The sequence below is a fragment of the Oncorhynchus mykiss genome, chromosome 3 (genome assembly GCF_013265735.2).
Source record: "Oncorhynchus mykiss isolate Arlee chromosome 3, USDA_OmykA_1.1, whole genome shotgun sequence".
Classification (NCBI taxonomy): domain Eukaryota; kingdom Metazoa; phylum Chordata; class Actinopteri; order Salmoniformes; family Salmonidae; genus Oncorhynchus; species Oncorhynchus mykiss.
In genome coordinates this window covers 82,929,559-82,956,123 of record NC_048567.1, presented here as the reverse complement: position 1 = coordinate 82,956,123, position 26,565 = coordinate 82,929,559, and the positions used below count along the sequence as shown (strand labels likewise).

General features: G+C 39.7%; 1 protein-coding gene across 1 annotated transcript in view; it reads left to right on the top strand.

The window, feature by feature from the left end:
* The window catches only part of LOC110504940 (neuropilin-2-like), a gene marked incomplete at its 5' end in the record, with an annotated part of 288,221 nt that overhangs the window by 237,583 nt on the left and 24,073 nt on the right, over nucleotides 1-26,565 (top strand). The window contains 5 exons of the mRNA XM_036965260.1: nucleotides 270-295; nucleotides 927-1,195; nucleotides 2,005-2,091; nucleotides 2,172-2,251; nucleotides 3,707-3,771. Of these exons, the coding sequence (XP_036821155.1) occupies nucleotides 270-295; nucleotides 927-1,195; nucleotides 2,005-2,091; nucleotides 2,172-2,251; nucleotides 3,707-3,771 (527 nt within the window). The remainder of the gene's footprint in view (nucleotides 1-269; nucleotides 296-926; nucleotides 1,196-2,004; nucleotides 2,092-2,171; nucleotides 2,252-3,706; nucleotides 3,772-26,565) is intronic.

Genomic DNA, 26,565 nt, shown 5'->3' with positions numbered 1-26,565 from the left:
ATCCTAATCTCACGAGCTGCCAGGATGGCATATCAGGGCAGTCCTTTTCAACACAGTTCGTGTAAACTATGGTGGGATGCCTCACAAGGCTAGCGCAGTACATCTTGGTTTGGCTCGATATGTGTGAAAAGGGGGTATATCTGTCTGCACACAGAAAGGCCCATAGTCATTTAATACCAATGAATAATGAATACATTACATGAGTCATTTCCTATACTCCATCTGCCTTGTTGAAAAAGGCCTTTATATTGCTCCCTCTTGTTTTTCAGAGCCACTTACCAATGATCCAAAGAAGGTATGTTCAGATCAGACAGGAGTATACATGGTACATAAAGTACATCAAATGTCATGTGACGAAAACATGTTGTTTACTGTAACACAATGACCGTATAACCATAATCTTCATGTGTGTCCTCCTCCTTCTTCTTCTCCTCCTCATCTTCATTCCTCCTTCGCCTCCTCCTGCTCCTCCTCCTCTGCCTCTTCCTCCTCTTCCTCTTCCATCTTCCCTCCACCTCCTCCTGCTCCTCCTCCTTCTTCTCCTCCTCATCTTCATCCTCCTTCCTCCTTCGCCTCCTCCTGCTCCTCTTCCTCTGCCTCTTCCTCCTCTTCCTCCTCCATCTTCCCTCCACCTCCTCCTGCTCCTCCTCCTCATCTTCCTCATCTTCATCTTCCTTCCTCCTTCACCTCCTCCGCCTCCTCATGCTCCTCCTCCTCTGCCTCTTCCTCCTCCATCTTCCCTCCACCTCCTTCTGCTCCTCCTCCTCATCTTCCTCATCTTCATCTTCCTTCCTCCTTCGCCTCCTCCTCCTTCTCCTCCTCATCTTCCTCATCTTCATCTTCCTTCCTCCTTCGACCTCCTCCTGCTCCTCCTCCTCTGCCTCTTCCTCCTCCGTCTTCCCTCCACCTCTTCCTCCTATACACAGACTCAGCAGGTTCTTAAAAGCAGTGACACAGTGCCCGAAAAGGTAGAGAAAGCTCCCGTCCTTGTCCGTGGGCCCAAAGTGGTCCCTACCCTGGCCTCAGCTGCCACTAGTCCCCCCATCACGGCACCTCTAGAGGGCAGCGTGACGGCCAAGGACTCCTCCGTCTCTGTGGAGGATGTGAAAGAGAAGGTGAAAAGCTCCAATATCCCAGCTGCTGAGAGGGGAACAGCAGACAGGGAGAAGTATGGATACATCGTCACCAACCAGAGGTCTGTTCTGGTAACTGACTGTGTGAATATCTAGTTTAATAACCTCTCATAGTACATAATACAGGCTGGACTGGGTCATCCTGTTACAAATGGATATGACGTACGTTAAATGTATCGGTGCCTGAGTCCCTTGTATCATTAGCTCGTCAATGCCGGATGGCAAGGTCACATGCTGTGATGTTGAGTCTTGACTCAGGTCACATGCTGTGATGTTGAGTATCTAAGGTCACATGCTGTGATGTTGAGTCTCGACTCAGGTCACATGCTGTGATGTTGAGTCTCTAGGGTTTTATGCTGTGATGTTGAGTCTCTAAGGTCACATGCTGTGATGTTGAGTATCTAAGGTCACATGCTGTGATGTTGAGTCTCGACTCAGGTCACAGGCTGTGATGTTGAGTCTCTAGGGTTTTATGCTGTGATATTGAGTCTAGACTCAGGTCACATGCTGTGATGTTGAGTCTCTAGGGCTTTATGCTGTGATGTTGAGTCTCTAAGGTCACATGCTGTGATGTTGAGTCTCTAAGGTCACATGCTGTGATGTTGAGTCTCTAAGTTCACATGCTGTGATGTTGAGTCTAGACTCAGGTCACATGCTGTGATGTTGAGTCTCTAGGGTTTTATGCTGTGATTTTGAGACTAGACTCTCAGGTCATATGCTGTGATGTTGAGTCTAGGCCCTAAGGTCACATGCTGTGATGTTGAGTCTAGGCCGTAAGGTCACATGCTGTGATGTTGAGTCTCTAAGGTCATATGCATGTTGATGAACGTGTTGATTGTGTGTTGTGGTTGGTGTTGTTATTGTTCTCCAGTCCTCTCAGTCTGTATAATGGGGTGAAACTACTGGGCGTACTTGCAGAGAGGATCCACCTGACTACCAGCAGCTTCATCAACATCAGGTAGTGCACTGTGTGTGTGTGTGGTGTGTTTGTGTGTAGGCATGTGTGTGTAAGCTAATCGACTCATTTTGTTCCTCCAGTGTGGTGGGCCCTGCCCTGACGTTCAGGATCAGGCAGAACCCTCAGAACATGAGTGCAGAGGATATGGCTGAGAAGGCTGGTGAGAACATCTCTCTCTCTCTATCTCTCTCTCTCTCTCTCTCTCTCTCTCTCTCTCTCTCTCTCTCCCTGTCTCTGTCTCTATGTCTCTGTCTCTATGTCTCTCTCTCTATGTCTCTCTCTCTCTCTCTCTTTCTGTCTCTGTCTCTATGTCTCTCTCTCTATGTCTCTCTCTCTATGTCTCTCTCTCTCTGTCTCTCTCTGTCTCTCTCCCTCTCTGTCTTTCTCTGTCTCTCTCTATGTCTCTCTCTCTCTCTCTCGCTCTCTCTCTCTGTCTCTCTGTTTCTCTCTCTCTGTCTCTCTCTCTCAATTCAATTCAATTCAAGGGGCTTTATTGGCATGGGAAACATGTGTTAACATTGCCAAAGCAAGTGAGGTAAATAATATACAAAAGTTAATTAAACAATAAAAATGAACAGTAAACATTACACATACAGAAGTTTCAAAACAATAAAGACATTACAAGTGTCATATTATATATAAAATATATACAGTGTTGTAACAATGTACAAATGGTTAAAGAACACAAAGGAAAATAAATAAGCATAAATATGGGTTGTATTTACACTGGTGTTTGTTCTTCACTGCTTGCCCTTTTCTTGTGGCAACAGGTCACAAATCTTGCTGCTGTGATGGCACACTGTGGTATTTCACCCAGTAGATATGGGAGTTTATAAAAAATTGGATTTGTTTTCAAATTCTTTGTGGATCTGTGTAATCTGAGGGAAATATGTATCTCTAATATGGCCATATGTTGGACAGGAGGTTAGGAAGTGCAGCTCAGTTTCCACCTCATTTTGTGGGCAGTGAGCACATAGCCTGTCTTCTCTTGAGAGCCAGGTCTGACTACGGTGGCCTTTCTCAATAGCAAGGCTATGCTCACTGAGTCTGTACATAGCCTGTCTTCTCTTGAGAGCCAGGTCTGACTACGGCAGCCTTTCTCAATAGCAAGGCTATGCTCACTGAGTCTGTACATAGCCTGTCTTCTCTTGAGAGCCAGGTCTGACTACGGCAGCCTTTCTCAATAGCAAGGCTATGCTCACTGAGTCTGTACATAGTGAAATCTGTACGAGTCTGCTGTTAATGATAATGCAGAGGATTTTCCCAAGGTTGCTGTTGACTCATATCCCATGGTATTTATTGGGGTAAAATTTGTCTCCACTTTTGTGGATTGGGGTGATCAGTCCTTCGTTCCAAATAAAAGATGCCAGAGCTGAGGATGATGTTAAAGTTGGAATTGTGGTCTGTATATTTTATTTCATTTAAGACAACACAAAGAACACAAAGATCAACAACACAGGACATTTTGGGTTGGAGGGTTTGTATTTTGTCTGTAATCAATGTAATTGGATAATCCAGTGGGTTCTAGTGGAACCAGTGGGCATAGACAGAATAGTGTGTTAAAAATTGTGAATAACGACTGTTTTGGTTTGTTGTGTGTTTTTGTCTCTGTCAGCATCTCAGAAGTCCTTTCTGGAGTCTGAGACAGGGTTGAAGATACTGCAGACTGGTGTGGGAGAGGTACAGTACAACTTCCTTCTGCCCTTCTTCATGTCATCAACCCTCTCTAGAGGGGGAACACTTAGACGAGGGTGACGCTCTCTGCATTTATGCCTTCTCTCTCTCTCTCTCTCTCTCTCTCTCTCAATTCAATTTCAATTCAAGGGCTTTATTGGCATGGGAAACATGTGTTAACATTGCCAAAGCAAGTGAGGTAGATAATATATAAAGTGAATATTCTCTCTCTTCCTCCCTCCATGTGTTTGTAACGCTGCTAGGAGATGAGTAATACAATAGAATGATACAGGACAACCTTGCTAAATGTCTATATATTCCCCCACTCCTCTCTCTCTTCCCCACTCGTCTCTCTCCTCTCCCCCCACTCCTCACTCCTCTATCTTCCCCCTCTCCTCTCTCTTCCACCTCTCCTCTCTCTCCTCTCTCTTCCCCCTCTCCTCTCTCTTCCAACACTCCTCTCTCTCCTCTCTCTTACCCCTCTCCTCTCTCTCCTCTCTCTTCCCCCACTCCTCTCTCTTCCCCCTCTCCTCTCTCTTCCCCCTCTCCTCTCTCTCCTCTCTCTTCCCACACTCCTCTCTCTTCCCCCTCTCCTCTCTCTCCTCTCTCTTCCCCACTCGTCTCTCTCCTCTCTCTTCCCCCTCTCCTCTCTCTTCCCCCTCTCCTCTCTCTCCTCTCTCTTCCCCTCTCCTCTCTCTCCTCTCTCTTCCCCCACTCCTCTCTCTCTTCCCCTACTCCTCTCTCTTCCCCCGTCTACTCTCTCTTCCCCCTCTCCTCTCTATTCCCCCTCTCCTCTCTCTCCTCTCTCTTCCCCCTCTCCTCTCTCTCTCCTCTCTCTTCCCCCTCTCCTCTCTCTTCCCCCTCTCCTCTCTCTCCTCTCTCTTCCCCCACTCCTCTCTCTCCTCTCTCTTCTCCCCCTCTAAGGTTTACAGTTAGAGTTAAAGTTACGATAAGGTTTACAGTAAGGGTTACGGTAAGGTTTACGGTTAGTGTTACGGTAAGGTTTACGGTTAGAGATATGGTAAGGTTTACGGTTAGGGTTACGGTAAGGTTTACGGTTAGAGTTACGGTAAGGTTTACGGTTAAGGTTATGGTAAGGTGTACAGTTAGGGTTACGGTGAGGTTAGAGTTACGGTAAGGTTTACAGTAAGGGTTAAGGTAAGGTTTACAGTAAGGGTTACGGTATGGTTTACGGTTAGAGTTACGGGAAGGTTTACAGTTAGGGTTACGGTAAGGTTTACGGTTAAGGTTACGAGAAGGTGTACAGTTAGGGTTACGGTAAGGTTAGAGTTACGGTAAGGTTTACAGTAAGGGTTACGGTAAGGTTTACAGTAAGGGTTACGGTAAGGTTTACGGTTAGAGTTATGGGAAGGTTTACGGTTAGAGTTACAGTAAGGTTTACGGTTTGAGTTACGGTAAGGTTTACGGTTAGAGTTACGGTAATGTTTATGGTTAGAGTTACGGTAAGGTTTACGGTTAGAGATATGGTAAGGTTTACGGTTAGGGTTGCGGTTAGAGATATGGTAAGGTTTACGGTTAGAGATATGGTAAGGTTTACGGTTAGAGTTACGGTTAGAGTTACGGTTAGGGTTACGGTTACGGTTACAGTAAGGTTAGGGGTTAAGGTATCAGACCTCAGGATAAGACCCAGATGTAGACCGTTTGAAATAATAAATGTTTATTTATGAAACAGGGGGCAGGCAAACGACAGGTCAAAGGCAGGCAGAGGTCAGTAATCCAGGGCAAAGTCTGTAAGGTACAGAACGGCAGGCAGGCTCAGGGTCAGGTAGGCAGAATGATCAACAACCGGGAGAAAACAGGAACTAACAAGAAACAGGAGTACAGTCAAAACAAAAACGCTGGTAGACTTGACGAGACAAGACGAACTGGCAACAGACAAACAGAGAACACGGGTATAAATACACCGGGGATAATGAGGAAGACGGGCGACACCTGGAGGGGGGTGGAGACGAGCACAAAGACAAGTGAAACAGATCAGGGTGTGACATAAGGTAAGAGTAGGGTTAGGGTAGGGATGTCTTAAGGACCCTGGATAGCACTGGCACTGAGTCATTTGTTCTCATGTGTTTTCATCCCTTCACATACAGTGCATTCGGAAAGTATTCAGACCCCTTGACTTTTTCCACATTTTGTTACGTTACAGCCTCATTCTAAAATGGGTTAAATAAATGTTTTTCCCTCATCAATCTACACACAATACCCCATAATGACAAAGCAAAAACTGTTTTTTAGAAATGCTTGCACAAATAAAAAACTGATATCGTATTTACATAAATATTCAGACTTTTCATTGATCACCTTTGAGATGTTTCTACAACTTGATTCTACCTGTGGTAAATTCAATTGATAGTTGGATGCGCTGGTCAAAATTGACACACAAAAATATGCTTTTTTACAAAAATAAGACAATGTAAGAGGTGACATGGTTGGCAGCCCCATGGGCCTGTTAAGATTTATGATTTTTACTCAATTTCTCTGTCATACTAACCTATAACGAGCCTTTGGTTGATCAATGGGCAACGCCCAGGCACCTATCAAGAGGCCTTGGCTAACCCCAGCTCTTTTCCTAACCTTAACCTAATTCTCCTAACCTGCAATGACATTTTAAGAAAAATAAGTGTTAAGTAAAAAATAGAAAATAAAAGTAACAAATAAATAAAAACAGCAGCAGTAAAATAACAATACAGGTTTATATACAGGGTGTTATGGTACAGAGTCAATGTGGAGGCTATATACAGGGTGTTATGGTACAGAGTCAATGTGGAGGCTATACACAGGGTGTTATGGTACAGAGTCAATGTGGAGGCTATATACAGGGTGTTACAGTACAGAGTCAATGTGGAGACTATATACAGGGTGTTACGGTACAGAGTCAATGTGGAGGCTATATACAGGGTATTACGGTACAGAGTCAATGTGGAGGCTATATACAGGGTGTTACGGTACAGAGTCAATGTGGAGGCTATATACAGGGTATTACGGTACAGAGTCAATGTGGAGGCTATATACAGGGTGTTACGGTACAGAGTCAATGTGGAGGCTATATACAGGGTGTTACGGTACAGAGTCAATGTGGAGGCTATATACAGGGTATTACGGTACAGAGTCAATGTGGAGGCTATATACAGGGTGTTACGGTACAGAGTCAATGTGGAGGCTATATACAGGGTATTACGGTGCAGAGTCAATGTGGAGGCTATATACAGGGTGTTACGGTACAGAGTCAATGTGGAGGCTATATACAGGGTGTTATGGTACAGAGTCAATGTGGAGGCTATACACAGGGTGTTACGGTACAGAGTTAATGTGGAGGCTATATAAAGGGTATTACGGTACAGAGTCAATGTGGAGGCTATATACAGGGTGTTACGGTACAGAGTCAATGTGGAGGCTAAATACAGGGTATTACGGTACAGAGTCAATGTGGAGGCTATATACAGGGTGTTACGGTACAGAGTCAATGTGGAGGCTAAATACAGGGTGTTACAGTACAGAGTCAATGTGGAGGCTATATACAGGGTATTACGGTACAGAGTCAATGTGGAGGCTATATACAGGGTGTTACGGTACAGAGTCAATGTGGAGGCTATATACAGGGTGTTATGGTACAGAGTCAATGTGGAGGCTATATACAGGGTGTTACGGTACAGAGTCAATGTGGAGGCTATATACAGGGTGTTACGGTACAGAGTCAATGTGGAGGCTATATACAGGGTGTTATGGTACAGAGTCAATGTGGAGGCTATATACAGGGTGTTACGGATATTTCACCTCACTCAAAACCTCCTATTTTGGGGGTGTGTGGTTAAAACCATGATTTGGTCAAACAGTAAAGAGCATTATCTACCGTCATTATTCCTGTAATGAACGTGTCTTGCTGCCAGACAGTAACCCCAAGCACACATCAAAATTCACAAAGAAATGGTTAATTGACCACAAAAATCAACATTTTTGCAATGGCCATCTCAGTCTCCGGACTTCAACCCCATTGAAAACCTGTGGTTGGAATTGAAAGAGGACAGTCCATAATTACTGATGAAGAATATCAAGGATCTGGACGGATTCTTTATGGTGGTCTAAGATCCCTGTCGTAAAATAAAAGGTGAAGAAAAGTTTGAAGAAAAAAAAACAATTTAGTAAATCTCTAAATAAAGCCTAAGACATGGACCACATGGATGCCTGTACCTTGTGTAAAAATATTACTTAGCTTGTCCACTATAACAGGTTCAAGCGTAACCAGATTAACTTGCTTTGAAGATGAAAACTACTTTCAACGCACACACAAACCCCGTGTCCCAGTCGCTAGACTAGTGACTTCAGCCGCCATCTAGTGGAAATGAATGGTAACTAGAGCTTCAGCCGCCATCTAGTGGAAATTAATGGTAACTAGAGCTTTGGCTGCCATCTAGTGGAAATGAATGGTAACTAGAGCTTTGGCTGCCATCTAGTGGAAATGAATGGTAACTAGAGCTTTGGCTGCCATCTAGTGGAAATTAATGGTAACTACACTAGTTAGTTGGCCGGTGTCAAAGTAGACTTTAATAATATATGCCATTCAGCAGACACCTTTATCCAAAGCAAACTGGGTACATGGTAGTGGAAACAGACCATAGAAACAGGATTACAATGTTGATATCATGGATGGTCAGTCCTTGTATCTATAGCTCTGTCTATTAATCTGAGAGTGGTTACATTTCTCCAGGCCCATCAATCAGCGTTTTACCCAAAGAGGAGCAGGGAGACACTGTTTCTACTGCTGATTGACACTTTAAGAAATTAAAATGCAGATTAAATACACAACAAAAATTGTTACAGATACTATATAAATGTCCCATCACTCAGACAGTCAGTGAATAGACAACATCCAGCACAGCAAACAATCAATCAATCAAATACATTTTACAAAAAGCCCTTTTTACATCAGAAATAATAACCACAGTGATTATAGAAGGTGCAACAGTTCAACACCTCAGGAGCAAATGTCAGTTGGCTTTTCATAGCTGATCATACGTATGTTGAGAGAGAGAGAGTCGAAACATTCATATGTTGAGAGAGAGAGTCGAAACATTAATATGTTGAGAGAGAGAGAGAGTCGAAACATTCGTATGTTGAGAGAGAGAGAGTCGAAACATTCATATGTTGAGAGAGAGAGAGAGTCAAAACATTAATATGTTGAGAGAGAGAGAGAGTCGAAACATTCGTATGTTGAGAGAGAGAGAGTCGAAACATTCATATGTTGAGAGAGAGAGAGAGTCGAAACATTAATATGTTGAGAGAGAGAGAGAGTCGAAACATTCGTATGTTGAGAGAGAGAGAGTCGAAACATTCATGTGTTGAGAGAGAGAGAGTAGAAACATTAATATGTTGAGAGAGAGAGTCGAAACATTCGTATGTTGAGAGAGAGAGAGTCGAAACATTAATATGTTGAGAGAGAGAGAGAGAGTCGAAACATTCGTATGTTGAGAGAGAGAGAGAGTCAAAACATTAATATGTTGAGAGAGAGAGTCGAAACATTAATATGTTGAGAGAGAGAGAGAGAGTCGAAACATTCATGTGTTGAGAGAGAGAGAGAGTCAAAACATTCGTATGTTGAGAGAGAGAGAGTCGAAACATTCATATGTTGAGAGAGAGAGTCGAAACATTCGTAGGTTGAGAGAGAGAGAGAGTCGAAACATTAATATGTTGAGAGAGAGAGAGAGAGTCGAAACATTCATATGTTGAGAGAGAGAGAGAGAACTCTATACAGTTTTTCAATAACTCACAGTACCAAAACAATAAAGATGGTGTCAATTCAGCTACCCAAAACATCAACTGCATATTCCAAAAAGCAGCATCGAAAGCAAATTTGAGAAAACCAAAGCAATGCAACATCAGAAGCAAAAATCAAAATGTTTCTGACAAATGGTTTGATAATGAATGTAAAACAATTAGAAAACACCTAAGACAAATGTCAAACAAAAAACATAAGCAGCAAAACAACCCAGAGCTACGATATGAATACTTTGAAACTCTGAAACAGTATAAACAAACACTGAAATGCAAGAAATTGAATTATACCAACAAGACACTTGATGAAATTGAAAACGCAATTGACCAAAATCAGTTCTGGGACATGTGGAACAATTTAAGCACAACAAAGCCACAAGAATTAGCCATACAAGATGTAGGAATTTGGAAAACTTACTTTGATAATCTATACAAAAACATCCCACAAAAAGACTTAAACCAGAACCAATTAGAAATTAAAGAAAAATTGAACATCCTGGAATCAGTCATTAAAAACAACCAAAATCCATTAGATTACCCAATAACCCAACAAGAACTAAATGAAAAGCTCAAATCTATTAAATCAAAAAAGGCTTGTGGTGTAGACAACATCAGAAATGAAATGCTGAAAAACAGCACACCTGAGTTGCAAAATGCTGTGCTTAAATTGTTCAACATGGTTTTAACTTCTGGCTGCTTCCCTGATGTCTGGAACCAGGGGCTCATCTCCCCTATCCACAAAAGTGGAGACAAATCAGACCCCAATAATTACAGGGGAATTTGCGTCAACAGTAACTTGGGAAAGATTTTCTGTAGCATTTTGAATTCAAGAATTCAAACCTTTCTTCAAGAAAAAAATGTAATAAGTAAATGTCAAATTGTCTTTCTCCCTAACCATCGCACTACTGACCATATATACACCTTACACACACTAATTAATAAACACGTCCACCAAAAAAAAGAGGGCAAAATCTTTGCTTGCTTTATTGACTTTAAAAAAGCATTTGATTCGATTTGGCACGAAGGGCTATTCTACAAAATTCTACAAAGTGGGCTTGGTGGTAAGGTGTATGACTTAATAAAATGTATGTACACAGAAAATAAGTGTGCAATAAAAATCAAAAACCAAAGAACAGAATTTTTTTCACAATGTCGAGGTGTGAGACAAGGCTGCAATTTGAGTCCAAATCTTTTCAACATTTATATCAATGAATTAGCAGACATGTTGGACCAATCTCCAGCCCCAGGACTCACACTATTTGACACAGAGGTGAAATACCTGCTATATGCTGATGACTTGGTACTTCTATCACCAACCAAAGAAGGTCTTCAACAAAACATTAATATTCTGGAGCAATATTGCCATAATTGGGCCCTGGCAGTAAATTTCCAAAAAACTAAAATCATGATTTTCCAAAAAAAACCCAGATGTCAGAAACAAAAATGTAAATTCACCCTGAACAACACCTTAATTGAACACACAAAAAATTACACCTACCTTGGTCTGACCATATCTGCATCGGGAAACTTTAATATGGCAGTGAAGGCACTCAAAGAAAAAGCCCGCAGAGCAATGTATGCAATAAAAATGAAATTATTCAAAATCAACATCCCAATTAGAATTTGGACTAAAATATTTGACAGTGTAATCCTACCAATAGCACTTTATGGAAGTGAGGTTTGGGGGCCACTCAATAAACTGGATTTTAAAATGTGGGACAAACATCCAATTGAAACCCTACATGCAGAATTCTGTCGGAAAATTCTACAAGTCCAGAGAAATACACCAACTAATGCATGTAGGGCAGAATTGGGCCGTTTTCCAGTAATAATGAAAATACAGAAAAGATCATTAAAATTTTGGCTACATCTAAATTCAAGTCCAAATTCGAGTCTGCAATTTAAAGCACTTCAAGACCAAGAGCTGAGCCCAGAAACGAGCCCTCTCAGTCAGCTGGTGTTGGACCTCACCAACCAAGCTGACACCAGCACTGCTTCAAAAAAAAGAATTCCAATAAACAAAATCATGAACCAATCAAAGGAATCATACTTACAATACTGGAAAAACGAAACAAAATCCCAAAGCCGACTAAATTGCTATCTGACCCTAAACAGAGAATATGAATTGGCTGATTATCTCTACTCTGTCAGAGATACGAAGCAGAGACAGATCCTTACCAAGTACAGGCTGAGTGACCACCGATTGGCAATAGAAACCGGCAGACATAAAAAGACATGGCTACCCAAAGAGGAGCGTGTATGTGGTCACTGCATGACAGGGGAGGTAGAGACAGAGATGCACTTTCTCCTTTACTGTGATAAATATTCCTCACAAAGAGACTCATTATTCACAGAAATGACTACATATATTCCAAATTTTTACAAATTGAACCCAGAGGAAAAACTAAGAATACTCATGGGCGAAGGAGCAATGGCTCCTCTTGCAGCCAAATATGTATTTTCCTGCCATAGCCTGAGGGACACTGAATAATAACATCTGCATAGTAAACAGTAACTTACTTATTATTACTATTATTGTTATTACTATAATTATTAATGTTTACTGTAGACTGTTACCATTTTATTGTATTTATTTTTGTATTTAATTTTGTATTATTATTTACTACCATTTTATATTATTATTTGCTATCATTTATAATTTTGTTACAATGTATATTGCATACATTGTTGCTTTGGCAATATTGACACAATGTTTTTCATGCCAATAAAGCAGCTTGAATTTGAATTTGAATTTGAATTTGAGAGAGAGTCGAAACATTCGTATGTTGAGAGAGAGAGAGAGTCGAAACATTAATATGTTGAGAGAGAGAGAGTCAAAACATTCGTATGTTGAGAGAGAGAGAGTCGAAACATTCATATGTTGAGAGAGAGAGTCGAAACATTAATATGTTGAGAGAGAGAGAGAGTCGAAACATTCATATGTTAAGAGAGAGAGAGTCAAAACATTCGTATGTTGAGAGAGAGAGAGTCAAAACATTCGTATGTTGAGAGAGAGAGAGTCGAAACATTAATATGTTGAGAGAGAGAGAGAGAGTCAAAACATTCGTATGTTGAGAGAGAGAGAGTCGAAACATTAATATGTTGAGAGAGAGAGAGAGAGAGTCAAAACATTCGTATGTTGAGAGAGAGAGAGAGAGAGTCAAAACATTCATATGTTGAGAGAGAGAGTCGAAACATTCATATGTTGAGAGAGAGAGAGTCGAAACATTAATATGTTGAGAGAGAGAGAGAGAGTCGAAACATTAATATGTTGAGAGAGAGAGAGAGAGTCGAAACATTAATATGTTGAGAGAGAGAGAGAGAGTCGAAACATTAATATGTTGAGAGAGAGAGAGAGTCGAAACATTAATATGTTGAGAGAGAGAGTCGAAACATTAATATGTTGAGAGAGAGAGAGTCAAAACATTCGTATGTTGAGAGAGAGAGAGTCGAAACATTAATATGTTGAGAGAGAGAGTCGAAACATTCATATGTTGAGAGAGAGAGAGAGTCAAAACATTCGTATGTTGAGAGAGAGAGTCGAAACATTAATATGTTGAGAGAGAGAGAGAGAGTCGAAACATTCGTATGTTGAGAGAGAGAGAGTCGAAACATTAATATGTTGAGAGAGAGAGTCGAAACATTCATATGTTGAGAGAGAGAGTCGAAACATTCATGTGTTGAGAGAGAGAGTCGAAACATTAATATGTTGAGAGAGAGAGAGAGAGTCGAAACATTAATATGTTGAGAGAGAGAGTCGAAACATTCATGTGTTGAGAGAGAGAGAGAGTCAAAACATTCATATGTTGAGAGAGAGAGAGTCGAAACATTAATATGTTGAGAGAGAGAGAGTCAAAACATTCATATGTTGAGAGAGAGAGAGTCGAAACATTAATATGTTGAGAGAGAGAGAGAGAGTCAAAACATTCGTATGTTGAGAGAGAGAGAGTCGAAACATTCGTATGTTGAGAGAGAGAGAGTCGAAACATTCATATGTTGAGAGAGAGAGAGTCGAAACATTCATATTTTGAGAGAGAGAGAGAGTCGAAACATTAATATGTTGAGAGAGAGAGAGAGTCGAAACATTAATATGTTGAGAGAGAGAGAGAGTCGAAACATTCGTATGTTGAGAGAGAGAGAGTCGAAACATTAATATGTTGAGAGAGAGAGAGTCGAAACATTAATATGTTGAGAGAGAGAGAGTCGAAACATTGGTATGTTGAGAGAGAGAGAGAGAGTCGAAACATTCATATGTTGAGAGAGAGAGAGAGTCAAAACATTCATATGTTGAGAGAGAGAGAGAGAGTCAAAACATTCATATGTTGAGAGAGAGAGTCGAAACATTCATATGTTGAGAGAGAGAGAGAGAGTCAAAACATTCATATGTTGAGAGAGAGAGAGAGAGTCGAAACATTCGTATGTTGAGAGAGAGAGTCGAAACATTCATATGTTGAGAGAGAGAGAGTCGAAACATTCGTATGTTGAGAGAGAGAGAGAGTCGAAACATTCATATGTTGAGAGAGAGAGTCGAAACATTCGTATGTTGAGAGAGAGAGAGTCGAAACATTCATATGTTGAGAGAGAGAGAGTCGAAACATTAATATGTTGAGAGAGAGAGAGTCAAAACATTAATATGTTGAGAGAGAGAGAGTCGAAACATTCATATGTTGAGAGAGAGAGAGTCAAAACATTCGTATGTTGAGAGAGAGAGAGTCGAAACATTAATATGTTGAGAAAGAGTGAGAGAGTCAAAACATTCGTATGTTGAGAGAGAGAGAGTTGAAACATTAATATGTTGAGAGAGAGAGAGAGAGTCAAAACATTCGTATGTTGAGAGAGAGAGAGTCGAAACATTAATATGTTGAGAGAGAGAGTCAAAACATTCGTATGTTGAGAGAGAGAGAGAGTCAAAACATTCATGTGTTGAGAGAGTCGAAACATTAATATGTTGAGAGAGAGAGAGAGAGTCGAAACATTAATATGTTGAGAGAGAGAGAGTCGAAACATTAATATGTTGAGAGAGAGAGAGTCAAAACATTCATATGTTGAGAGAGTCGAAACATTAATATGTTGAGAGAGAGAGAGAGAGTCAAAACATTCATATGTTGAGAGAGAGAGAGAGTCAAAACATTCATATGTTGAGAGAGAGAGAGTCGAAACATTAATATGTTGAGAGAGAGAGAGTCAAAACATTCATATGTTGAGAGAGAGAGAGTCGAAACATTCGTATGTTGAGAGAGAGAGAGTCGAAACATTAATATGTTGAGAGAGAGAGAGTCGAAACATTCATATGTTGAGAGAGAGAGAGAGTCGAAACATTAATATGTTGAGAGAGAGAGAGTTGAAACATTCGTATGTTGAGAGAGAGAGTAGGAACATTAATATGTTGAGAGAGAGAGAGTCGAAACATTAATATGTTGAGAGAGAGAGAGAGAGAGTCGAAACATTCATATGTTGAGAGAGAGAGAGAGAGTCGAAACATTCGTATGTTGAGAGAGAGAGTCGAAACATTCGTATGTTGAGAGAGAGAGAGTCGAAACATTCGTATGTTGAGAGAGAGAGAGTCGAAACATTCATATGTTGAGAGAGAGAGAAAGTCGAAACATTAATATGTTGAGAGAGAGAGAGTCGAAACATTAATATGTTGAGAGAGAGAGAGTCGAAACATTCGTATGTTGAGAGAGAGAGAGAGAGTCGAAACATTCATATGTTGAGAGAGAGAGAGAGTCAAAACATTCATATGTTGAGAGAGAGAGAGAGTCAAAACATTCATATGTTGAGAGAGAGAGTCGAAACATTCATATGTTGAGAGAGAGAGAGAGAGTCGAAACATTCATATGTTGAGAGAGTCGAAACATTCGTATGTTGAGAGAGAGAGTCGAAACATTCGTATGTTGAGAGAGAGAGTCGAAACATTCGTATGTTGAGAGAGAGAGAGAGTCGAAACATTCATATGTTGAGAGAGAGAGAGTCGAAACATTCGTATGTTGAGAGAGAGAGTCGAAACATTAATATGTTGAGAGAGAGAGAGTCAAAACATTAATATGTTGAGAGAGAGCGAGTCGAAACATTCATATGTTGAGAGAGAGAGAGTCAAAACATTCGTATGTTGAGAGAGAGAGAGTCGAAACATTAATATGTTGAGAAAGAGTGAGAGTCAAAACATTCGTATGTTGAGAGAGAGAGAGTCGAAACATTAATATGTTGAGAGAGAGAGAGAGAGTCAAAACATTCGTATGTTGAGAGAGAGAGTCGAAACATTAATATGTTGAGAGAGAGAGTCAAAACATTCGTATGTTGAGAGAGAGAGAGAGAGTCAAAACATTCATGTGTTGAGAGAGAGAGTCGAAACATTAATATGTTGAGAGAGAGAGAGAGAGTCGAAACATTAATATGTTGAGAGAGAGAGAGTCGAAACATCAATATGTTGAGAGAGAGAGAGTCAAAACATTCATATGTTGAGAGAGTCGAAACATTAATATGTTGAGAGAGAGAGAGAGAGTCAAAACATTCATATGTTGAGAGAGAGAGAGAGTCAAAACATTCATATGTTGAGAGAGAGAGAGTCGAAACATTAATATGTTGAGAGAGAGAGAGAGAGTCGAAACATTAATATGTTGAGAGAGAGAGAGTCGAAACATTCATATGTTGAGAGAGAGAGAGTCGAAACATTCGTATGTTGAGAGAGAGAGAGAGTCGAAACATTCATATGTTGAGAGAGAGAGAGTCGAAACATTCATATGTTGAGAGAGAGAGAGTCGAAACATTAATATGTTGAGAGAGAGTCGAAACATTCATATGTTGAGAGAGAGAGAGAGAGTCGAAACATTAATATGTTGAGAGAGAGAGTCAAAACATTCGTATGTTGAGAGAGAGAGAGTCGAAACATTCATATGTTGAGAGAGAGAGTCAAAACATTAATATGTTGAGAGAGAGTCGAAACATTAATATGTTGAGAGAGAGAGTCGAAACATTCATATGTTGAGAGAGAGAGAGAGTCAAAACATTCGTATGTTGAGAGAGAGAGAGAGAGTCGAAACATTCATATGTTGAGAGAGAGAGAGAGTCAAAACATTCATATGTTGAGAGAGAGAGAGAGTCAAAACATTCATATGTTGAGAGAGAGAGAGAGTCGAAACATTAATATGTTGAGAGAGAGAGAGAGTCGAAACATTAATATGTTGAGAGAGAGAGAGAGTCGAAACATTCGTATGTTGAGAGAGAGAGAGTCGAAACATTAATATGTTGAGAGAGAGAGAGTCGAAACATTAATATGTTGAGAGAGAGAGAGTCGAAACATTGGTATGTTGAGAGAGAGAGAGAGAGTCGAAACATTCATATGTTGAGAGAGAGAGAGAGTCAAAACATTCATATGTTGAGAGAGAGAGAGAGAGTCAAAACATTCATATGTTGAGAGAGAGAGTCGAAACATTCATATGTTGAGAGAGAGAGAGAGAGTCAAAACATTCATATGTTGAGAGAGAGAGAGAGAGTCGAAACATTCGTATGTTGAGAGAGAGAGTCGAAACATTCATATGTTGAGAGAGAGAGAGTCGAAACATTCGTATGTTGAGAGAGAGAGAGAGTCGAAACATTCATATGTTGAGAGAGAGAGTCGAAACATTCGTATGTTGAGAGAGAGAGAGTCGAAACATTCATATGTTGAGAGAGAGAGAGTCGAAACATTAATATGTTGAGAGAGAGAGAGTCAAAACATTAATATGTTGAGAGAGAGAGAGTCGAAACATTCATATGTTGAGAGAGAGAGAGTCAAAACATTCGTATGTTGAGAGAGAGAGAGTCGAAACATTAATATGTTGAGAAAGAGTGAGAGAGTCAAAACATTCGTATGTTGAGAGAGAGAGAGTTGAAACATTAATATGTTGAGAGAGAGAGAGAGAGTCAAAACATTCGTATGTTGAGAGAGAGAGAGTCGAAACATTAATATGTTGAGAGAGAGAGTCAAAACATTCGTATGTTGAGAGAGAGAGAGAGTCAAAACATTCATGTGTTGAGAGAGTCGAAACATTAATATGTTGAGAGAGAGAGAGAGAGTCGAAACATTAATATGTTGAGAGAGAGAGAGTCGAAACATTAATATGTTGAGAGAGAGAGAGTCAAAACATTCATATGTTGAGAGAGTCGAAACATTAATATGTTGAGAGAGAGAGAGAGAGTCAAAACATTCATATGTTGAGAGAGAGAGAGAGTCAAAACATTCATATGTTGAGAGAGAGAGAGTCGAAACATTAATATGTTGAGAGAGAGAGAGTCAAAACATTCATATGTTGAGAGAGAGAGAGTCGAAACATTCGTATGTTGAGAGAGAGAGAGTCGAAACATTAATATGTTGAGAGAGAGAGAGTCGAAACATTCATATGTTGAGAGAGAGAGAGAGTCGAAACATTAATATGTTGAGAGAGAGAGAGTTGAAACATTCGTATGTTGAGAGAGAGAGTAGGAACATTAATATGTTGAGAGAGAGAGAGTCGAAACATTAATATGTTGAGAGAGAGAGAGAGAGAGTCGAAACATTCATATGTTGAGAGAGAGAGAGAGAGTCGAAACATTCGTATGTTGAGAGAGAGAGTCGAAACATTCGTATGTTGAGAGAGAGAGAGTCGAAACATTCGTATGTTGAGAGAGAGAGAGTCGAAACATTCATATGTTGAGAGAGAGAGAAAGTCGAAACATTAATATGTTGAGAGAGAGAGAGTCGAAACATTAATATGTTGAGAGAGAGAGAGTCGAAACATTCGTATGTTGAGAGAGAGAGAGAGAGTCGAAACATTCATATGTTGAGAGAGAGAGAGAGTCAAAACATTCATATGTTGAGAGAGAGAGAGAGTCAAAACATTCATATGTTGAGAGAGAGAGTCGAAACATTCATATGTTGAGAGAGAGAGAGAGAGTCGAAACATTCATATGTTGAGAGAGTCGAAACATTCGTATGTTGAGAGAGAGAGTCGAAACATTCGTATGTTGAGAGAGAGAGTCGAAACATTCGTATGTTGAGAGAGAGAGAGAGTCGAAACATTCATATGTTGAGAGAGAGAGAGTCGAAACATTCGTACGTTGAGAGAGAGAGTCGAAACATTAATATGTTGAGAGAGAGAGAGTCAAAACATTAATATGTTGAGAGAGAGCGAGTCGAAACATTCATATGTTGAGAGAGAGAGAGTCAAAACATTCGTATGTTGAGAGAGAGAGAGTCGAAACATTAATATGTTGAGAAAGAGTGAGAGTCAAAACATTCGTATGTTGAGAGAGAGAGAGTCGAAACATTAATATGTTGAGAGAGAGAGAGAGAGTCAAAACATTCGTATGTTGAGAGAGAGAGTCGAAACATTAATATGTTGAGAGAGAGAGTCAAAACATTCGTATGTTGAGAGAGAGAGAGAGAGTCAAAACATTCATGTGTTGAGAGAGAGAGTCGAAACATTAATATGTTGAGAGAGAGAGAGAGAGTCGAAACATTAATATGTTGAGAGAGAGAGAGTCGAAACATCAATATGTTGAGAGAGAGAGAGTCAAAACATTCATATGTTGAGAGAGTCGAAACATTAATATGTTGAGAGAGAGAGAGAGAGTCAAAACATTCATATGTTGAGAGAGAGAGAGAGTCAAAACATTCATATGTTGAGAGAGAGAGAGTCGAAACATTAATATGTTGAGAGAGAGAGAGAGAGTCGAAACATTAATATGTTGAGAGAGAGAGAGTCGAAACATTCATATGTTGAGAGAGAGAGAGTCGAAACATTCGTATGTTGAGAGAGAGAGAGAGTCGAAACATTCATATGTTGAGAGAGAGAGAGTCGAAACATTCATATGTTGAGAGAGAGAGAGTCGAAACATTAATATGTTGAGAGAGAGTCGAAACATTCATATGTTGAGAGAGAGAGAGAGAGTCGAAACATTAATATGTTGAGAGAGAGAGTCAAAACATTCGTATGTTGAGAGAGAGAGAGTCGAAACATTCATATGTTGAGAGAGAGAGTCAAAACATTAATATGTTGAGAGAGAGTCGAAACATTAATATGTTGAGAGAGAGAGTCGAAACATTCATATGTTGAGAGAGAGAGAGAGTCAAAACATTCGTATGTTGAGAGAGAGAGAGAGAGTCGAAACATTCATATGTTGAGAGAGAGAGAGAGTCAAAACATTCATATGTTGAGAGAGAGAGAGAGTCAAAACATTCATATGTTGAGAGAGAGAGTCGAAACATTCATATGTTGAGAGAGAGAGAGAGAGTCGAAACATTCATATGTTGAGAGAGAGAGAGAGAGTCGAAACATTCGTATGTTGAGAGAGAGAGTCGAAACATTCGTATGTTGAGAGAGAGAGTCGAAACATTCGTATGTTGAGAGAGAGAGAGAGTCGAAACATTCATATGTTGAGAGAGAGAGAGTCGAAACATTCGTATGTTGAGAGAGAGAGAGTCGAAACATTAATATGTTGAGAGAGAGAGAGTCAAAACATTAATATGTTGAGAGAGTCAAAACATTCATATGTTGAGAGAGAGAGAGTCAAAACATTCGTATGTTGAGAGAGAGAGAGTCGAAACATTAATATGTTGAGAAAGAGTGAGAGTCAAAACATTCGTATGTTGAGAGAGAGAGTCGAAACATTAATATGTTGAGAGAGAGAGAGAGAGTCAAAACATTCGTATGTTGAGAGAGAGAGTCGAAACATTAATATGTTGAGAGAGAGAGTCAAAACATTCGTATGTTGAGAGAGAGAGAGAGAGTCAAAACATCCATGTGTTGAGAGAGAGAGAGTCGAAACATTAATATGTTGAGAGAGAGAGAGAGAGTCGAAACATTAATATGTTGAGAGAGAGAGAGTCGAAACATCAATATGTTGAGAGAGAGAGAGTCAAAACATTCATATGTTGAGAGAGTCGAAACATTAATATGTTGAGAGAGAGAGAGAGAGTCAAAACATTCATATGTTGAGAGAGAGAGAGAGTCAAAACATTCATATGTTGAGAGAGAGAGAGTCGAAACATTAATATGTTGAGAGAGAGAGTCGAAACATTAATATGTTGAGAGAGAGAGAGTCGAAACATTCATATGTTGAGAGAGAGAGAGTCGAAACATTCGTATGTTGAGAGAGAGAGAGAGTCGAAACATTCATATGTTGAGAGAGAGAGAGTCGAAACATTCATATGTTGAGAGAGAGAGAGTCGAAACATTAATATGTTGAGAGAGAGAGTCGAAACATTCATATGTTGAGAGAGAGAGAGAGAGTCGAAACATTAATATGTTGAGAGAGAGAGAGAGTCAAAACATTCGTATGTTGAGAGAGAGAGAGTCGAAACATTCATATGTTGAGAGAGAGAGTCAAAACATTAATATGTTGAGAGAGAGTCGAAACATTAATATGTTGAGAGAGAGAGTCGAAACATTCATATGTTGAGAGAGAGAGAGTCAAAACATTCGTATGTTGAGAGAGAGAGAGAGAGTCGAAACATTCGTATGTTGAGAGAGAGAGAGTCGAAACATTAATATGTTGAGAGAGAGAGAGAGAGTCGAAACATTCATGTGTTGAGAGAGAGAGAGTCGAAACATTCGTATGTTGAGAGAGAGAGAGTCGAAACATTAATATGTTGAGAGAGAGAGTCGAAACATTAATATGTTGAGAGAGAGAGAGAGAGTCGAAACATTCGTATGTTGAGAGAGAGAGAGTCGAAACATTAATATGTTGAGAGAGAGAGAGTCGAAACAGCCGGACCTTGGACAAGGTAGCACATTCGTTGAAACGAGTCAAAAATAAATCTGTGGAAAAACAATTCTACTTCGATTCCCTTTGTGGATGGGGTGTATCTTTTGAATTCACTGTTGAATGGCCTGCTCCTATTCCGTTTTTCGTAAACACCATCCCGCTCACCCAAAGTGATCGATAGTATATCTTGGCTCACACTGTGATGGTGATTCTGAGCGCTGAGGTTCATACAGCGAGTTCTGGTCTTCACTGTTCTCACTCTCCGTCAGCTCCATCTGTTGTGTAGTTCAAATCAAATGTATTTATAAAGCCCTTCTTACATCAGCTGATGTCACAAAGTGCTGTACAGAAACCCAGCCTAAAACCCCAAACAGCAAGCAATGCAGGTGTAGAAGCACGGTGGCTAGGAAAAACTCCCTAGAAAGGCCAAAACCTAGGAAGAAACCTAGAGAGGAACCAGGCTATGTGGGGTGGCCAGTCCTCTTCTGGCTGTGCTGTGTGGAGATTATAACAGAACATGGCCAAGATGTTCAAATGTTCATAAATGACCAGCAGGGTCAAATAATAATAATCACAGTGGTTGTAGAGGGTGCAACAAGTCAGCACCTCAGGAGTAACTGTCAGTTGGCTTTTCATAGCCGATCATTCAGAGTATCTCTACCACTCCTGCTGTCTGTAGAGAGTTGAAAACAACAGGTCTGGGACAAGTAGCACATCCGGTGAACAGGTCAGGGTTCCACAGCCGCAGGCAGAACAGTTGAAACTGGAGCAGCAGCACGACCAGGTGGACTGGGGACAGCAAGGAGTCATCATGCCAGGTAGTTCTAATTCATCTAGCCTGGTGCTATACAGCTCATGTTTGAATTACTACTTGTTGTTGCCATCTTCGTTGTCCGCCCCTAACCTCACTGTCTTCGATAACACAGACAATTTGTTGATTCCTGCCAGTGACACACTGGCGTCAGTCGTTACTATGGCAATTTGAGATGGAGCTGACCATAGCTCAAATTAACATAGTTGACGATAAAAAATACTAAATATAGAGATGTTTTTGTGTTAAATACACATGTTTAGTATTAGTGGATTGAAAACATCTCTTTGTTTAGATTTACTTCCTAAAGTGTTTTCATTCCCCTTTAAGAGATGATAGTGTTTCCATTCCCCTTTAAGAGTTGATACTGTTTCCATTCCCCTTTAAGAGTTGATAGTGTTTCCATTCCCCTTTAAGAGATGATAGTGTTTCCATTCCCCTTTAAGAGTTGATAGTGTTTCCATTCCCCTTTAAGAGATGATAGTGTTTCCATTCCCCTTTAAGAGTTGATACTGTTTCCATTCCCCTTTAAGAGTTGATAGTGTTTCCATTCCCCTTTAAGAGTTGATAGTGTTTCCATTCCCCTTTAAGAGTTGATAGTGTTTCCATTCCCCTTTAAGAGATGATAGTGTTTCCATTCCCCTTTAAGAGTTGATAGTGTTTTCATTCCCCTTTAAGAGATGATAGTGTTTCCATTCCCCTTTAAGAGATGATAGTGTTTCCATTCCCCTTTAAGAGATGATAGTGTTTCCATTCCCCTTTAAGAGATGATAGTGTTTCCCTTTAAGAGATGATAGTGTTTCCATTCCCCTTTAAGAGATGATAGTGTTTCCCTTTAAGAGAAGAAAGTGTTTCCCTTTAAGAGATGACAGTGTTTCCCTTTAAGAGTTGATAGTGTTTCCATTCCCCTTTAAGAGATGATAGTGTTTCCATTCCCCTTTAAGAGATGATAGTGTTTCCATTCCCCTTTAAGAGTTGATAGTGTTTTCATTCCCCTTTAAGAGTTGATAGTGTTTTCATTCCCCTTTAAGAGTTGATAGTGTTTCCATTCCCCTTTAAGAGATGATAGTGTTTCCATTCCCCTTTAAGAGATGATAGTGTTTCCATTCCCCTTTAAGATATGATAGTGTTTCCATTCCCCTTTAAGAGATGATAGTGTTTCCCTTTAAGAGATTATAGTGTTTCCCTTTAAGAGATGATAGTGTTTCCCTTTAAGAGATGATAGTGTTTCCCTTTAAGAGATGATAGTGTTTCCCTTTAAGAGATGATAGTGTTTCCCTTTAAGAGATGATAGTGTTTCCCTTTAAGAGATGATAGTGTTTCCCTTTAAGAGATGATAGTGTTTCCATTCCCCTTTAAGAGATGATAGTGTTTCCCTTTAAGAGTTGACGGTGTGCTCAGTGATGTGGGCTGGTGTGGATAAAATGCCAGGGACAAATTCTTGTCCCAGTCTGCCCCTGCTGCTGTTCTGTTCGCTCCCACAGACTGCCTATCCTATCCAAGACATCAAACCCGACCCGCCCCCACCTCCGTTACTCTCCCCATCCCAAAAAGCAACATGTGGAGCTGTGCCTTTTTGAAGTGACAAGTGGCGGCGTCAGTTGAATGGAGTTTGAAGGAGAGCTAGAGGCCTCGCATTGCAGCCCGGGAGAGCGCAGAGAGAGAGAGAGAGGGAGAAGCACATGTTTATTTATTTCCTTTCCCTTCCTCTTTGCTTGAGTGTAGGCCTAGGCTACTTGCTACAAGTTTCCACAATCCTTTTCAAATGACTTTTTCCGGGTATTATTCGTGATATCAGGGGCTTGTCGGAACTTAAATGTGATATTGGGTCGTGCATCATGAGTGGAAGAAAGAGAAAGAGCTCCTCTAGTGCTCTACCGGCCACATTAGCCGTATCTGATTCAGGAGAGATGCAGAGGTTGATCCGGGTGGAAACCACCCCAGTGCTGAAATGTAGGATGGATTGTGGTGAGTGTTATTTTTAGTCTCTAGATATATATATATTTTTTTTGTGAAATGAATTGGTCTGTATGAGTCAAGCTTTATGGTTTAACAACTTACATTTTTTTTTTTACATTTGTGCTAAATATTACATTGAGTAGACGACTCACTCAGAACTAAGTACAAGGGCAGCTTCTTTCAGGACTACTTAAAGATCAATTATTTTAGTGGAAACAAACGTTTTGGGCCTCATTGCTCATATCGTAAAGGATGCGATGGATTCTTATTTTCCAACTAAATTAATTAATAAAAACAATGTAGACTGTCAAAAAAAAAGAGAGGACATTTTCTATGAACACATGTAGGCAAACTACTAATAACATGGCCTGAAATGAAATGTATTATAACGATGATAATACTAATAAATAATTAGCCAACATTTAAAGCCTATTCATTAATACACCTGCATAATTTAAACCTAGGCCTGCTACAGGTCATTTCCAATTAAAATGCAGAGCTAAGTGCTTGTTATATGAATGCATTCAGTTGATCAAAAGGAACAACTTGAATTAATTGATTTTTGGTTACAGAATAACCTGGAAAGATTTATATAATAGGCCTTCTGGTGAATTAGTCATGTTTATATAATAGGCCTCCTGGTGAATTAGTCATGTTTATATAATAGGCCTCCTGGTGAATTAGTCATGTTTATATAATAGGCCTGCTGGTGAATTAGTGATGTTTATATAATAAGCCTTCTGGTGAATTAGTCATGTTTATATAATAGGCCTGCTGGTGAATTAGTGATGTTTATATAATAAGCCTTCTGGTGAATTAGTGATGTTTATATAATAAGCCTTCTGGTGAATTAGTCATGTTTATATAATAGGCCTGCTGGTGAATTAGTGATGTTTATATAATAAGCCTTCTGGTGAATTAGTCATGTTTATATAATAGGCCTGCTGGTGAATTAGTCATGTTTATATAATAGGCCTTCTGGTGAATTAGTCATGTTTATATAAAAGGCCTGCTGGTGAATTAGTGATGTTTATATAATAGGCCTGCTGGTGAATTAGTGATGTTTATATAATAGGCCTCCTGGTGCATTAGTCATGTTTATATAATAGGCCTGCTGGTGAATTAGTCATGTTTATATAATAGGCCTGCTGGTGAATTAGTGATGTTTATATAATAGGCCTGCTGGTGAATTAGTGATGTTTATATAATAGGCCTGCTGGTGAATTAGTCATGTTTATATAATAGGCCTGCTGGTGAATTAGTCATGTTTATATAATAAGCCTTCTGGTGAATTAGTGATGTTTATATAATAAGCCTTCTGGTGAATTAGTCATGTTTATATAATAGGCCTGCTGGTGAATTAGTGATGTTTATATAATAAGCCTTCTGGTGAATTAGTCATGTTTATATAATAGGCCTGCTGGTGAATTAGTCATGTTTATATAATAGGCCTTCTGGTGAATTAGTCATGTTTATATAAAAGGCCTGCTGGTGAATTAGTGATGTTTATATAATAGGCCTGCTGGTGAATTAGTGATGTTTATATAATAGGCCTGCTGGTGAATTAGTCATGTTTATATAATAGGCCTGCTGGTGATTTAGTGATGTTTATATAATAGGCCTGCTGGTGAATTAGTGATGTTTATATAATAGGCCTGCTGGTGAATTAGTGATGTTTATATAATAGGCCTCCTGGTGCATTAGTCATGTTTATATAATAGGCCTGCTGGTGAATTAGTCATGTTTATATAATAGGCCTGCTGGTGAATTAGTGATGTTTATATAATAGGCCTGCTGGTGAATTAGTGATGTTTATATAATAGGCCTGCTGGTGAATTAGTGATGTTTATATAATAGGCCTCCTGGTGCATTAGTCATGTTTATATAATAGGCCTGCTGGTGAATTAGTCATGTTTATATAATAGGCCTGCTGGTGAATTAGTGATGTTTATATAATAGGCCTGCTGGTGAATTAGTCATGTTTATATAATAGGCCTGCTGGTGAATTAGTCATGTTTATATAATAGGCCTGCTGGTGAATTAGTCATGTTTATATAATAGGCCTGCTGGTGAATTAGTCATGTTTATATAATAGGCCTGCTGGTGAATTAGTGATGTTTATATAATAGGCCTCCTGGTGAATTAGTCATGTTTATATAATAGGCCTGCTGGTGAATTAGTCATGTTTATATAATAGGCCTGCTGGTGAATTAGTGATGTTTATATAATAGGCCTCCTGGTGAATTAGTCATGTTTATATAATAGGCCTGCTGGTGAATTAGTCATGTTTATATAATAGGCCTGCTGGTGAATTAGTCATGTTTATATAAAAGGCCTGCTGGTGAATTAGTGATGTTTATATAATAGGCCTGCTGGTGAATTAGTCATGTTTATATAATAGGCCTGCTGGTGAATTAGTCATGTTTATATAATAGGCCTCCTGGTGAATCAGTCATGTTTATATAATAGGCCTGCTGGTGAATTAGTCATGTTTATATAAAAGGCCTGCTGGTGAATTA